This window comes from Nuphar pumila, chromosome 10, assembly GCF_984573655.1.
Source record: "Nuphar pumila chromosome 10, dmNupPumi1.hap1.1, whole genome shotgun sequence".
NCBI classification, from domain to species: Eukaryota; Viridiplantae; Streptophyta; class Magnoliopsida; order Nymphaeales; family Nymphaeaceae; genus Nuphar; species Nuphar pumila.
Genome location: NC_143258.1, coordinates 36,822,148 through 36,837,484, shown reverse-complemented (window position 1 = coordinate 36,837,484; position 15,337 = coordinate 36,822,148). Strand labels below are relative to the sequence as shown.

Genomic DNA, 15,337 nt, shown 5'->3' with positions numbered 1-15,337 from the left:
AGTTGATTATTGTAGGGCCATGTCACATGGACATGTTAATTAAGATCTTGCAACACGTCATAACCATGATGTTTAGCACATTATATGTTGTATTTTTAGGATTAATTTTTTATTTATTAGATTTTATGATCAATTTTTATGTTTTTCTGATTATTTAAAATTAAGTTTTTTTATATACATATGGCGTAAAAACAAACATTATGGGAGGGGACATTTAAATGCCTTGATCAAATGCATAAAAAACAATCAATTATAAAAGAAGTTTTTATAATATATTTTTATATATTAAACATAGGATAGCATTTTGCTATCCTCGTTGGTAAGGAACCCTACTTGGAACTCATAAGGAGAGGTTGTTTTGAGGAATTCAAACCTTATGGATGAATTCATGATGGTCAAAATAGTAGGACACAACATTTAGATCGGAGTTTTCTTCAATGCAAAAATGTGTTCTTTTGATTTTTAAAAATTTATTACATTGTAAGCCATTGATTTTTTTAACCTTACAAAATCTAACATATACATCAGAAAAACATAATCTATAGGTCAGCTTCTACTAAACTCAGATTAAAAAAATTGAAAACAATAAAAATATTACATTTTTGCCACTAGAAGGTTCTTACCCACGAGGGTAGTGGCAAATGTTAATATTTGTCCTATTGTCCTATTTTTATAAGGATCATATATTCGTGTCTTGAACCTTTTCTTTGTCGTATCCGTATTCGAATCCATGTGAGGCAAGTATAGTTGTAGAGAAGGACTTTATCGTAGTCGGCGTCTTTGTACTACCCACAAAACTAGGAGTCCATGCACGAGCTTGTAGTACAAAGACAGACCCCCAAATTAACCGGAGAGGAGTTGAGAGGCCCCTCCTCTTCCTCCTCCTTCTCAGCAGAGTCTCTCTCTTTCTCTCTCCTTAAATTCTTCCGTTTTGCTTCACCTCACAGCCTGAGGAAGAAGGTGGTGGTGGGGGGGTGAGCGCCGATGCATGGCGGTGAGGCGAAGCAACTCCTCGGCTTTCCCCCAAATTCTCACCCTACCCTTTCTCAGGTAACAGAAGAAGAATCTCTTCTTTTTCCTAGTTATGGGTGTTTCTGATTCACCAACCTATCCATAAAGCTGGATTAAGTTTGGAATATCATCGTGGAGCACAAACCGCTATCACCCACCTTATCCCACATTTCTGAATAATTGGGGTGTCTCCAACCACCCTAAATTCCTTGCAATTCTGAGAATTTTGATCTACCAACAGAGAGTTGGTCAGAAATATTGTTGCCTTCCTCCTTTTTTCTTCTTATAGATTTCATTGAACAATTTGAAAGTGAACCCTCTTTGGGTAATGTAGATTTTGGGGCGAAACATTTAGGGAATTCTGGAATTTGCAAGTTTTCTTGATGGTGATGAAGGAATTCTTTGTCTTGTGTATAAATTATCATTTTGAGTACTTGATGGTGGTATCTATTTGTGAATTTCAAGAAAAAAAATGATAATAAAAAAATGGTGATGTCTCTTTGTAGGGGTTTATTCTTTTCATGGATATCTTTTTGACGATTGATTTAACGCAAGTTTGTGTTCTTTTTCCATATGGAATTCTGGCGCATTTGTATATTTGATTTCCGGTGAAAATATTTGAATTGCACACCAAGAAATCAAAATTAATATAACCTTTTAAGAGTATTTCCATTTTTATTGCTATGATTTAACCCCTCATCGTTCAACTTTTTTTCCCTTTCTGATCCATTTTTGTTGCTAAATTTCATTGTTGCTATGCTTCCAAGGATGTCCTTCTAAAATTGTCTTTTCCTCCCTAACTACCTTAGTTTGAATTCCAATATGTGATGTTGTCAGTTATGTGTGCACACACGACTCACGCAGACACTTTATTTGGATGAGTTAAGTTGATCATTCTTATTTGATTGCCGTATTCAAATCCCACATATGGTTATCCCCCCCCCCCCCCCCCCGATATAGAATTGCAAGTTTCTATCTAATTGTGATGTTCTTTCTTAGTCTGTATAACATCAAGAATGACAAAATAGATGAAGGGTTTGTAATAGCTTATGGGCTTCGATGGTGACTTTTGTGCTGCAAACATGTTTCTGGTAATTATGCCTAAGAACTGGAGTTTGTATTATCAACATATGCTTATGAACATTTTTTTTCTCGAGGAGAATTCTGAGATTCATCAAAACTATCTTCTGTTATTGCTGATTTGCTTTTGGGAGTCTTGGTTGATTCAAGTTATTTTTGTGTAAGTTTGAGGAATACCTAATCATGCAGATGCCACTGCAACGATGTACTTTCTTTTAAGAAACAAAAGTCTGCACTCTGAATATGGTCTTGCATGATCTATCGCTTACTTCAAAGATCTCAGTCTATAATGAATTTTTTTTCTTTTAATAGCTACAGTTATCTACAATTTAGGATTTAGGGACTACATTAGTTTTTAAATAATGATTAGATTGCAATTAAGAAATTTGAATGCTTTGTAGAGATATAAATGGAACTATCAATGTTTATTTTTTACATTCTGTGTTGGCTTTAAGTTAAGGCTTTTATTTTTTACCACCAAGAGAGATTATTTCCTCATGAATTAATGAAGGTGGATGTTCCGCCTCTAAATAAAGAGCTTTTCACCAATATGTTTCTCCTGTAAAAAAAAGAAGATATGCTTTTCACCATTGCTTAGCAAAATATGTCTCTCAAATCTTCATTATTCATTCTTGAATTTTACTTTTTGCACTTTCAAGGCATGGTGTCCATGCAAAAAGTAATATATTGGTATTCTATGTCTTCCTCCTCTTTAAATTATTGTTTGCATGGTGTCCATGCAAAAAGTAATATATTGGTATTCTATGTCTTCCTCCTCTTTAAATTATTGTCAATGCAGGTCAAGGCAGCGTATAAACAAAAAGCACTGGAGACTCACCCTGATCGTTTTCCAGCATCTCAAAAGTCTCAGGCAGATTCCAACTTCAAATTGGTATATTTTTGAAATTTATCTCTGCTATTCTGATATGCTTGACACTCATTTCTTTTTCATCATTGTTAGATTTGGTTGCTTTGTGGTTGAATTTCTTTGAATTTTAACCTTTTACAATTTCTATGTTGCTTGAAATGGTATCATTATTTGATAGTAGTACAAAATTTAAATACTATTCAAGATGTGAATCGGGAGTGCTATATATATATATAGCTGTATTCCTATTATTTGGCTAGAGAATGGTATTCTCTAATTGTTGATAAACAAAAATAGAGTGCATAGTGACAAACTGCAATTAGTGTAAAACACTGCAGCATGGTTTGGACATTTAGACAGCCTGACGGTTTAGAATGCAAGATGACCTTGAAGGAGGATATTACTAGATTGATGAGAACAAACCTCTAGTCCTGCAATTAATTACTATCTGCCTGCTTGTATGGGTCTGTGGGTGGGAGAGATTTTCCAACTAAATTAATGAGTAGGTGCCTGGAAGAATGGAATAAAAATCTTCAGCTGCACTAGTTGATTGCTGTGCTGAGAATGCAGCATTAATATGGCCAACTTGCTTGCTGAGGGCATAACTTTGGCTCTGATGTTAGTTTTCTATGTTTTTGGTTTATACAAAGGCTTCGTAGAGGGCCTAGGCCATTCCATACCAACTTTTCCTATTTCTAAATTTTTGGGGGTTAAATGGCCTATGTACTATCAATGCTTCAAATTCCCTTTGTTGTGGTGGATTCAGATTGTCACATGAACCTTTTTAAGGTCTAGGGCTGTATTGGGTTGTTTCAACTTTTACATTCTTTTTCTTCCTTTTTTTTCCCTTCTTAATATTGTTTATGAACCCAAATAATATTTTGGAAAGGTGGATAGGCAATCAACTGAATCTGCTGATGCTTTGATCATTCATTTGCACATTTCTTTTGCATCTATAAATTGATGTGAAATCCTAATCATCTGATTGTAAGACCTTGGATCGGGGTGTGCATCGGGAAGCCTTGAGGAGAAGAGGAGTGAGAAGTGATTAACGGCCTGCTTCAGGGGTGTTCTTCGATATGAACATCGAGACCTCTTCAGTGTGTTCTGTAGAGGCAGGGGCTGGAGAATTTAACCTCCCTTGGGTAGCTGTTAACTAGACCTAACTAACCCATTGGATTCTCAAACATGTTGGGAATTCCCAATGTGTAATGGGCCCATCATCTCAATGACTCACTTAAGTGGGTCATTGGATTCCATATGAGACCCATTTAGTCACACTGGATCTGTACCAGGATCCAACATCTCCCACTTGGCTATATGGGGTGAACACTCATATTGTATCATAACCAGTGCATTATTTATTGCACTCATAACATTATGAGGTTTTACATACGCTAGTTGGATTTCTCCTTTATGATATATCCCTATCATGAGGCTATTTACAAACTAGGTTATTTTTCCATCATGTCATAAATTTCAAGTATTCATCATTCACTGCATACTAAGTCATGTGGTCCATAGATCAAAATAAATACATCATAATGTGGGTCTCACATAGTCATGGGGTTCTGTGGCTCTTCCATGACTATATCATAAGCATGCACACTAGTTGAGTACTATGAAATTTATTATTTCATAAATTCATTATTTGTCAAATATAGCAAATACTTTCACTTTTCAAATTTTTACCATAGCTTATAATCTCACTTTTCATGTGCATTGTCATATGGTAATCACCACCTGATCATTTCAGATCAGTATATCTGGATCCAAATAGTCATAAATATGACTGACCAACACCATTTAACATTTCATGCATGAAAACAAAATATCGCTTCATGCATTTATACAAGCGTACCATAGGGAGCATTTATAATAATTATTTATCATTATATACAAATAAATATCTTCACTTGTATGTAAAATTATAATTCAGCTCTCACTATTTCAATGCATTGCATTTAAGCAATATTTGCATTAAGCCATGACATCATGTGGTTTTACATACACTAGTTGGATTTCTCCTTCACGATGTATCCCTTGTAATGAAATATGCGGAAAAGAAATGTATGTTCTACAATGGACATTCACACATAGAAATCAAAGAACAAGTCCAAAAGAGGACATACACAAAAGCCAATAATGGCTAGAAAGCATAAAATCTTATAAAGGCACTAAAGGGCTTGAAGAAGCCACACATTACAAAGGGGGAGACCCCACTTATTTATAGGCAAGAGAGGAGTGAGGGAGAGTTAGAGAAAAGCAAGAGAGAGGGACCATTGGGAGTCCCAACAAGGAGTCGTTGGGCTCCCAACGGTCACAATTGTGACCGTTGGGGGCCCAACGACTCTTTGTTGGGGCCCCCAATGGCTGTGCATTAAATGCACAAAAAGGAACAAAAAAGACAAAAAAGAAATAAGAAAAAAATAGAAAAAGAAAAAGGAAAAAGTTTAAAATGCCCCTATTGGGCGAGTTTACAGAACTACCCCTTATCGGGTAGTGAATGATAAATATATATATATATATATATAAATATATATATTACATATATTTTAACACCCTCCCTCAAGCTTTACGGGGATACAACGAAAAGCTTGTTGAGAAGAAACATGAAACGAGGAGCAACAAGAGCTTTGGTGAAGAAGTCCGCCAACTGGTACTCGGATGTGATGTAGGGCAGTGCTATGGTTCCTTTTAGGTATTCATCTCGAACATAGTGGCAATCCATCTCAATGTGTTTAGTACGCTCATGGAAGGTGTGGTTGCTTGCAATATAGATAACACTCTTGTTATCGCAACACATCTTCGAAGGAATTGAGATGACGATGCCCATATCACAGAGGAGACTTCTAAGCCACACAAGCTCCATGGTTGTAGTGGCCATTGCACGATATTCCGCTTCAGTTGAGGACAATGATACTTTATGTTGCTTTTTGCATCTCTAAGAAATCATAGTCACCTAAGAAAACACAAAAACCAGTGGTTGAGACTCTATCATTGGGATTTCCTCCCCAATCAGCATCTGTATAAGCAATTAAATCAAGGGATGATGAAGAGGAAAGAAAAACTCCCTTAGTTATGGTGTTTTTAATATATCTGACAATTCTTAAGACTGCACTCATGTGCACAGTTGTAGGTGCATGTTGAAACTGACTGACGGAGTGAACTGCATGAGCTATGTCTGGCCGAGTGATGGATAAGTATGTCAGAGACCCAACGAGTTGACGGTAGGGAGTAGGATTCTCAAGAAGTGTCCCATCTTCCAGCCTTAGCTTTGCATTGATAACCTCAGGGGTTTCTGTCTTTTTATCATCCGAAATTCCAGACTTGGCACAAATGTCAGCAGCAAGTTTTATCTGAGAGAGAATATACCCTCGGGGTGAATATGCAACTTCAATACCTAGAAAATATCTTAAGAAACCAAGGTCAGACATGTCAAAATTTTCTTTTAAAATTTTCTTAATATCATGGATTCCTTGCTCATCATATCATCAACATATAGTAGTAGAATAACTACAGAGGACCCTGCACTTTTCACAAATAACGCAGTGTCAGTATAACATGAACGAAAATTTAAGCTAGTCATTACATTGTTAAATCTGTCATGCCAAGCTTTCGGAGCTTGTTTTAACCCATATAGTGCCTTTTTTAGTTTAAGAATTTTGTTTTCACCAATAGATACTCCTGGTGGAGGATCCATATAGACCTCTTCACTTAGTTCGCCATTAAGAAATGCGTTCTTAACATCCAATTGATAGATAGGCCATTTTTTAACGGATGCAACCGCAATAAGAGTCCTAACACTAGTCATTCTAGCTACAGGAGCGAAGGTTTCTTCATAGTCTATTCCGTACTCTTGAGCATATCCTTTGGCTACCAACCTAGCTTTATAACGTTCTAATGGCCCATCACTTTTAGTTTTAATTTTGAAGACCCATCTACATCCAATAGACTTCTTTCCAGTGGGTAATGAAGTTATTTCCCAAGTTTTAGCCTTTTCAAGGGCACTAAGTTCTAGTTTCATGGCTTCAACCCATTGAGGAATGTTTTTGGCTTCATTATAGTGTGATGGTTCATGATAAGAGTGTAATGCAATTAGGCATGCCTTATATTTAGGTGTTAGGGATTCATAGGAAACAAACCTATTAGGAGGATTGGAGATTCGGCTAGATCTCCTTAAAGGGGTTTCTTCTATGTTGGAACTTTGAGAATATTTTTCTAAAGCGCTTATGGGAGTTTCTTGACCACGCCTAGCATAGGTTTGAATTGACCTATTTTCAACATCATTACTTCCATTTTCAACATTACTAAGAGGAGTATCCTCTAAATCATTAGGAACATCCTCTACGTGAGGAGTCACATCTTCTTGAGAGAGAAGATCAAATAAGAAAGCATATTCGCTTTCATCAATATCTTTATTTTTCTCAAAGCCGTTCTCATTTTCTAAAAAGGTAACATCTTTGGATACATATAGTTTGTTCCTTTTGGGATCGAAGCACCTAAAACCTTTTTGATTTTCTCCGTATCCTAAGAACACACATTCGATAGCTTTGGGAGATAACTTATCTCTTTTATGTGTAAGGACAAAACACTTACACCCAAAAATTCTTAATCTATTAAAATCGGGTGTTCTTTCAAAAAGTTTTTCATATGGAGATATATTTTGTAGGGATGAGGATATTATTTTATTTATCAAATAAGTGGAGGTTAAGGCGGCTTCGGCCCAATAGCATTTTGGAATTTCTTTGGAAATGAGAAGAGTCCTAGTGGTTTCCAAAATGTGTCTATGCTTTCTTTCGGCTAGACCGTTTTGTTGGGGAGTCCTAGGACATGACCTTTGATGACAAATTCCATTGGTTTCCAAATATTCTTGAAATTCATTTGATAGATATTCTCCACCGGAATCGGATCGAAAAATGGAGATATTAGTTGAAAATTGATTTTTGACAATCATATGAAATTTTTTAAAGAAGTTAAAAACTTCGGATTTTAGATTGAGAAAATAGATCCACACATATCGAGTGAAATCATCAATGAAAGTAACATAATATGAGTATCCTCCTTTTGATATGACCGGAGAAGGACCCCAAACATCCGAATGAACTAATTCAAAGGGTCTTTTTGACACAAATGTTCTCTTTGGAAAGGGGGTGGATTTCATTTTTCCAAAAATACAACTCTTGCAAACAAAATGTTTCTCATTACAAAATTTCTTTCTAAAAGGAAAGGAGTACATTTTTTAGAAGCTTGGATGTCCAAGTCTTTGATGCCAAGTTTCTATATTTTTATCTTGGACATGATTACAAAATGAGTTAGTGGGAAGTTTCAAATTGGTCATGTAGTAGAGATCTCCCCTCCTATGGCCTTGCCCAATCCGCTTCCCGGACTGGAGATCCTGTATAGAGCAATCCTTGGTTGAGAAGGAGATTTCACATCCATGATCACATATTTGAGAGACAGATAAAAGATTTAAATTAAGTTGAGGTACTACTCTTACATTTGGCACAAAAAAATCTTTTGAAAAATCTAAGGTTCCAAAACTTTTAACTTGTAAAGAGGTACCATCGGCGGTGGAAACAAAAGAATTTTTGGAGTTGCTACATACATTGGATAGTCCATTTTCAATAGGGGTCATATGAAAAGATGCTCCAGAATCAAGAATCCAAGAAGGCGTACCTGAAGGAGAAGAAGAGGCAATGGCGTCTCCCGAAGTTGACGGCGATTTGAGTAGAATTTGAAGTGCTTCGGATAGTTGAGCAAGGGGGAAGAACTCTTTCCCTTTCATTGGCTCCTCCTTCTTTTGTGGGATTTCTTCAATAATAGCAACTTTACCTTTTGGAGGTTCATTTATCTTTGGACAATTAGGTCTTATATGACCCGGTTCTTGACAATGATGGCAAATGGCTTTCCTATAATTGCCATTATAGTTATTTTGCCTCCCAAAGTGTGGAGGCTTATATGCTTTCATATGATTGTCGGGTTTAGACACGGCAAGAACTTCATCTCCTCCTTTAATCATGCCAAGACGCGCTTCTTCTTGGCATATTTCGGCTATGGCATCTTCCAATGAAAGCGGCTTTGATCTATGAAGGAGGGAGGACCTAACTTGTTCATATTCGGGCCTAAGCCCATGTAAAAATTGGAAAAAGTGTTCTTTCTTCATTTGTTCTCTTCGCATTTTCACATCTTCACTTGATACCCATTTGGGTTCAAGAAGGGATAGCTCATCCCATAAAGGTCCAAGAGTGCTATAGTAATCTCTTACACTTATTTCACCTTGCTTAATGGTACGGATTTTTTCTTGGATAAAGAATTGACGAGCAAGGTCTTTTTGGGTATGCATACCTTTCATAAAGAACCATGCTTCATTTGCTAGGCGGAATTTAGCAATGTTGGCGCAAATCTTTCGCTCCACGTTGTTCATGAACCATGCAAGAATTTTTGCATGCTTACTTTCCCAATCTTCTACCTTGGATTGGTGATCTTCAATAGCCTTCATGCGAGCATTTCCTTCTAGAGCTTTTTCTTGATCACCATCTATTTTCGTAAGTTGAAGTTGAGGTTCCCTAATGGTGCCCATAACATATCCCCAAAGCTTTTTACCTTTGAGGTTGTTCTCCATGGCGGCGGCCCACATCATGTAATTAGTACCATTAAGCTTGAAGGAGAGATCAATCTTTTGTTCTCCTTCCATTATATAATCAAGAATGGAGGACAAACAAAGAGAGAGATAAAACTAGACAACTAGCTATATGAATCAAGAGCACAACCAAGGCTTTGATACCATGTAATGAAATATGCGGAAAAGAAATGTATGTCCTACAATGGACATTCACACATAGAAATCAAAGAACAAGTCCAAAAGAGGACATACACAAAAGCCAATAATGGCTAGAAAGCATAAAATCTTATAAAGGCACTAAAGGGCTTGAAGAAGCCACACATTACAAAGGGGGAGACCCCACTTATTTATAGGCAAGAGAGGAGTGAGGGAGAGTTAGAGAAAAGCAAGAGAGAGGGACCATTGGGAGCCCAACGACTCTTTGTTGGCCCCCCCAATGGCTGTGCATTAAATGCACAAAAAGGAACAAAAAAGACAAAAAAGAAATAAGAAAAAAATAGAAAAAGAAAAAGGAAAAAGGAAGAAAAGGAAAAAGTCTAAAATGCCCCTATTGGGCGAGTTTACAGAACTACCCCTTATCGGGTAGTGAATGATAAATATATTTATATATATATATATATAAATATATATATTACATATATTTTAACATCCCTATCATGAGGTTATTCGCAAACTAGGTTGTTTTTTCATCATGAAGTAAGTCATAAATCTCATACCCAAATCCAATTTGCATATGCACCAGATCCATTATATTATTTGGATATGTCAAATATGATAAGTCAATTCCAAGGTTTTAATCAAACCACAAGTTTGAACATTTAAATCCAAATCCTTTATCAGATTCATATATATCCAAATTTATTGGATTTGTAGGAGTCCATTCTCAAATCCGACTTGAGATGTTATCTATCAAGTCCAACATAATCCATATTAAAATAGATCTATACAAGCTTAAATAAAAACCATGGACCACTCAGGATTTGACCATAATCTAAATCTATATCCAAAACCATATATTTCAAATGCAAATGGATCCATATTATGCATCCAACATTCTACTTATCTGGATCTAACCATGTCAAACCCGGATCCATACAAAATCATTATTAGATCCAAATATCTAGCCTAATACTATCCAGATTCAACATAAAACTTGTATCAAATCTAGATCCATATCTCATATCCTGGCATATCACTCAATCAGATCCAATCTGGATCAAACTAGATCCATATCCCATATCCGGGCATCCGAACCCAACAATAGATCCTCTCAAGTTTAGCAAGATTTAATAACATTGTCTAGATCCAAAACTAATTCAACTGAATCTATACTTAATTAATTTGATCTATCCCGATTTGTATATGTTCAACCAAATCTAATATGCTTTACTGGATCAAGCTAGGACTATGCCACCATACCAGACCCAAGTATCTGATCTAATACTGATCCGATCCACTCTTAAATGGATCAGAGTCCAATCTAGACCCAAAATTATATTTAATAGATCTTACATTTGAACTTGATCTATATAAAAAAATTGGATCAACCATACTAGATTCAGATATTAACATAAACATAATATTAATGCATATAATAAAACATATGCAGACACAATATTTCTGAATCCAAAAAATATCAAAGTAGAGATATAAACCAAATCATAACTGGTTTAGAAATTTTACCGGATCCAACCAAGGTCTGTAAGAAGCTACCTGAATAGCTTGACCCAATTCAGATCCAAACCTGTCTGAGGTATTCCGCTAACCAGAATCACTTTTCTGCAAAATCAGAAAAGTCAAAAACATTTCTGGTTAACAACAAAAAATAAGAATATTAAAATAAAACTTTGAAACTTTCTGAGTTAAAACAGAAAACTCAAGTGGTTTTCAGTAATTTTACAAAAATTAAGGTTATTCTGAAAAAAAAGGGCACAACAACCTTGTCTCGGATAATATCTAGAGAACAACCTGTTTTTGGAATTACCCATAAAAAGAAGGATCTGTTTTGTAAATGACCCTCTGAATAAATTAGAAAGACGAGGGGTCGATCCATAAAATAAAAAAATAACCCTTCGTAAGAGAGCCTGATTAGGGTTTCTCTCATTTTACGAGAGAGAGGAAAGGGGGCAACTCATCCCTTTATCATTTTTTTTTACCCTTTTCGTTTTATCTCCTCTTAGGGTTTTCCTCTTTTTAAGAAAGGGGAAAACACAGAAAAGATAAAAGGGGAAAGACGGGGGCGACGACCCGCCACCTTTGCCGAAAGATCCGGCAACCGCCGACCTCGTGGGGGATCTCCTCCACCCTATGACAGTGTCACCGCCCTCCGGCATGACCACCTGACGAAGGGGATCTTCTCCGCCCTTACGCATCTGTTCAATTGCCGACCGATGACCCCTTGTGCAGTCAAATCTCTCTACCATCTCCGATCTAAACCTGTAGGTACTGGTCCACAACGGCGTGACCTAATGGCCGAGACCCTCAATCCAAGTCACTCCAAAGCCTCCTTATATGGAGGGACCTGCTAGACCTAAGGCATAGGCTAGAGGGGGCCCTTCTGACTGCAAAGGCGCTGAGGACTCCGATGACTAGTTTCCAACAGCTTTCCGTCTGGAAGATGGCATTGGTCTCCCGATCCTTAACATCCCCCTTGAAGACGTCCCGATCTTTGACGTCCTTCGTGGTTTTCAGACAAACCCTTTTGTTGGTCGGTGGCAAGGCAGGCTTGGATGGCCTTCCCTTTCCTTCTTCTAGAGGCAACCACCGCAGCCATGCCCCCGGACGGCTTCTTCTATGAATACATTTGCCAATTTGAGCCCTCTTTTCTTCCTTTAGGGGAAGAGAAAAAAAAATCCTTTTTTTTTGTAAAAGAGGGGAACCCGAAGGGTTCTCGACCCTTCAGAAAAACCTATTTTTTTTCTTTTTGTTTCACCAATTTTTTTAGGTTTCTCCGCGGTCGCTGCCACAGCCAAGGGTTCCGGCAACCGCCCGGAAGGATCCCGGCGTTGTTTCTTTGACAATGAGAGGAGTTCCCTCATTGCAATAGCTGGGATTGCTGGGCGTGACAGGTGAGGGACGCCGCCCGACTACTTTCTCGGTACTTGTTGACGAGTCGCCGGTGGGATTCATGGTTTCGTCGGCTCTCGTGCTGATCGGAGGCACTGCGATGGGGGAGGCGACCCAGTCAACCGTTGCCCCACCCGTACCGCATACACTACCTACATCGTCTCTCCCGCTGCAAGGTTCTCCTTCTCGGCAGCCTGCGGATGGCGTCAGACCCGCTGCTGCTGCCGCGAACTCTGCCATAGGCGATTGGGCCTCCGCTGCCTCTCCCGTGCCGCCTGCAGCGTCTATCCCGTTGTAGGGTTCTGCTACCCAAAGCATCTGGCTTTCGGACCTTCTCTCGTAGGCCTGCTGAGTGAAGTCGTTCATCGGCAGGGGGTAGGCCGAGATGTCGTCCGAGCAGAAAATCTGCTCTGGTATCACCTGGAAGGAGTGTCCCAGATCGGGGTCGACGTAATGGGACGTGTCTTTGAAGAGATAGAGCATGAAGTTGTGGTTCGTGGCATTGGGGCAGTTTGACTCCATCACCTGTGTTGCACCCAGTCAATGAAGCAACCATTGATCCCTTACTTTTTTTTCTTTTGGCACGTTGAATACCTCCAGTACGGGCTTTATGTTCTGGTCCAGCCTCTTCAACGAGTCTTTGCACACACTGAAACCATAGCTCTTGTAGGACCTTGGATCCGGGTGTGCATTGGGAAGACTTGAGGAGAAAAGGAGTGAGAAGTGATTAAAAGTGATTAACGGCCTGCTTTAGGGGGGTTCCTCGATATGAACATCGAGACCTCTTCAGTGTGTTCTGCAAAGGCAGGGGCTGGAGAATTTAACCTCCTATAGGTAGTCGTTATCCAGCCCTAACTAACCCATTGGATTTCCAAACATTTTGGGAATCCAATGTGTAATGGGCCCACCATTATCCTTGGTGGTGCATATCTCAATGGCTCAGTTAAGTGGGTCATTTGATTCCATGTGAGACCCATTTGGCCACACTGGATCCGTATGAGGATCCAACACTGATACCATGGAATTGCAGGCTGTATAAATCCTTTCATCCATGTCAGAAAACTACATAAACTGGCACAAATTTGCATGCCCCTAATAGCCATTGAATTGTTTGTAGACCTTTGACCGTACATTCTCTGTATGATCTGTTCAAGATGCCAAGTACTCCTGTTCATCTGAAAACCAGTTGGAAGTTTGGAATATGAATTTAGATAAATTTGATCTTTTACTTTTCTTTTCTTCTTCTTTCTTAATTTAGAAATCCAATTAAGTAATATTTTTTGTGATCCTTATATCATTTTTTTTTTCAATTTTAATTCCGTTTATAGATAATATTTTATATTTTCATGTCCATGATGAATTTTGTGCATTTGCAGATATCTGAAGCTTACTCTTGCCTACTGGATGGTAGGAGTCTCATGCCTTGCCTACTCTCATTTTGGTTATTATAACTTCCAATTCAAACCCTGGCTGCTAACACTTGCTTGGCCTGTCCTTTACAGATAAAAGATCTGGATGCCCAGCTCAAGGTTTGGTCCTTTACTCTATGCATGTTTCCTGTGCCATGGTTTCTTAATTCTGTTGTATATATGCAGCCTCTTGCATGCGAGTGGTGAGAACTGGTGTTCCAAAAGCAGGTGGCAGAAGCAATCCTCTGTTGGTCAAAGCACCATTTCTCGTTCTGATGATGGCAACTGTTTCTTTTGGTGGTGCAATTGCTGCAAAGTAAGTACATGCTTCCCTGGTTCACATATCTGTCAACTTAAGTTGTATTGCCAGAAGGAACCTTGCTTTGCTATGAGTCCAGTGACTGATTGAAACCATCACTAGTTCACCTGGACTGAGCAAAACCATGCCTTTGTATTGGTATCATGTATTCTGTATGGTCAGAAGGCTGGGCGTAATCCTTAGTGTGTGGCACTTTTGTCTTCATGCCATAGGAGTCCAAATACAGGCATGTGATGCGAGTCTAGCAGGGCATGGATGCTGTAACACCCTTTGTCAAAGAAGCCGAGGCCTATCCCCATAAGACTTGATGTACTTTTGTTTTCACACAACTTATGTGCAGGACTTACCGCAAACAAAGGGAGGCATTTCCCTCGCAGCATCCATTTCTTCCTTGAGATGAGCGTGGCAAGGTCTTGCCTTAAGCCATACAAAGTGTGTTGTGAAGATTTGATGGCACTGGACACTGTTGACATCTGATAATGTTTCTAAGTTTTCTGATCCATGAATCGGTGCTTATTCTGCATGGAGCTGCGGCTTTGATTTGCTTTCAAGGCATTGTTTCACTGAATTTGTAATTGTTGGTATATTATACAATGTCTACGTATCTTTATTTCGAGGAGCAACACTTGTTTATATTTGCCCCACTGCTATAAAGCATTTACAGCAAGGTGCTTTCTATCACAGGCCTATTTCTTTCAATAGGCAAATGCGGTGTGACAGTCTTTCCTCACCACTGCAAGCTTACTTATCGTTCGTTTGTCAGTTGTTGAAGCTTATAAATAGAGGGAGAGGAATTGCAATCACAGTGAGGGTGAACAAAAAAAAGTTCAACACATTTGATTCATTCACAATTTAGCCTTTATGCCTCTTACAGTTCAAGTATACGGGTTGTTCTTTCAGAGTATTGTTTCACCTGAACCGGACAACTTACATTAGACTCAACAAAAGCAAAACAGACT

General features: G+C 38.3%; 1 protein-coding gene across 2 annotated transcripts; it reads left to right on the top strand.

Annotated features, from left to right (window-relative positions):
- The first annotated feature begins 807 nt into the window (after nt 1-807).
- On the top strand, nt 808-15,056 carry LOC149826668 (Chaperone DnaJ-domain superfamily protein). Of its 2 annotated transcripts, XM_090020093.1 has the most exons (6): nt 810-1,050; nt 2,891-2,983; nt 14,027-14,057; nt 14,153-14,179; nt 14,246-14,375; nt 14,719-15,056. In XM_090020093.1, exons 1-6 carry the CDS (start codon nt 985-987, stop codon nt 14,771-14,773), a joined length of 402 nt encoding a protein of 133 aa, XP_089876219.1. In that variant the 5' UTR covers nt 810-984; the 3' UTR covers nt 14,774-15,056. The 2 variants fall into 2 exon arrangements, with proteins under 2 accessions (XP_089876220.1, XP_089876219.1); XM_090020094.1 differs by lacking the exon at nt 14,153-14,179 and having other exon boundaries at nt 808-1,050.
- Nucleotides 15,057-15,337: the final 281 nt, after the last annotated feature.

Bases quoted from the DNA above. Each gene is read 5' to 3' on its own strand.
- LOC149826668 (XM_090020093.1), top strand. From the start codon at position 985: ATGCATGGCGGTGAGGCGAAGCAACTCCTCGGCTTTCCCCCAAATTCT. The intron at 2,984-14,026 runs GTATATTTTTGA...GTGCATTTGCAG, and splicing joins CAGATTCCAACTTCAAATTG to ATATCTGAAGCTTACTCTTG. The intron at 14,058-14,152 runs GTAGGAGTCTCA...TGTCCTTTACAG, and splicing joins TTACTCTTGCCTACTGGATG to ATAAAAGATCTGGATGCCCA.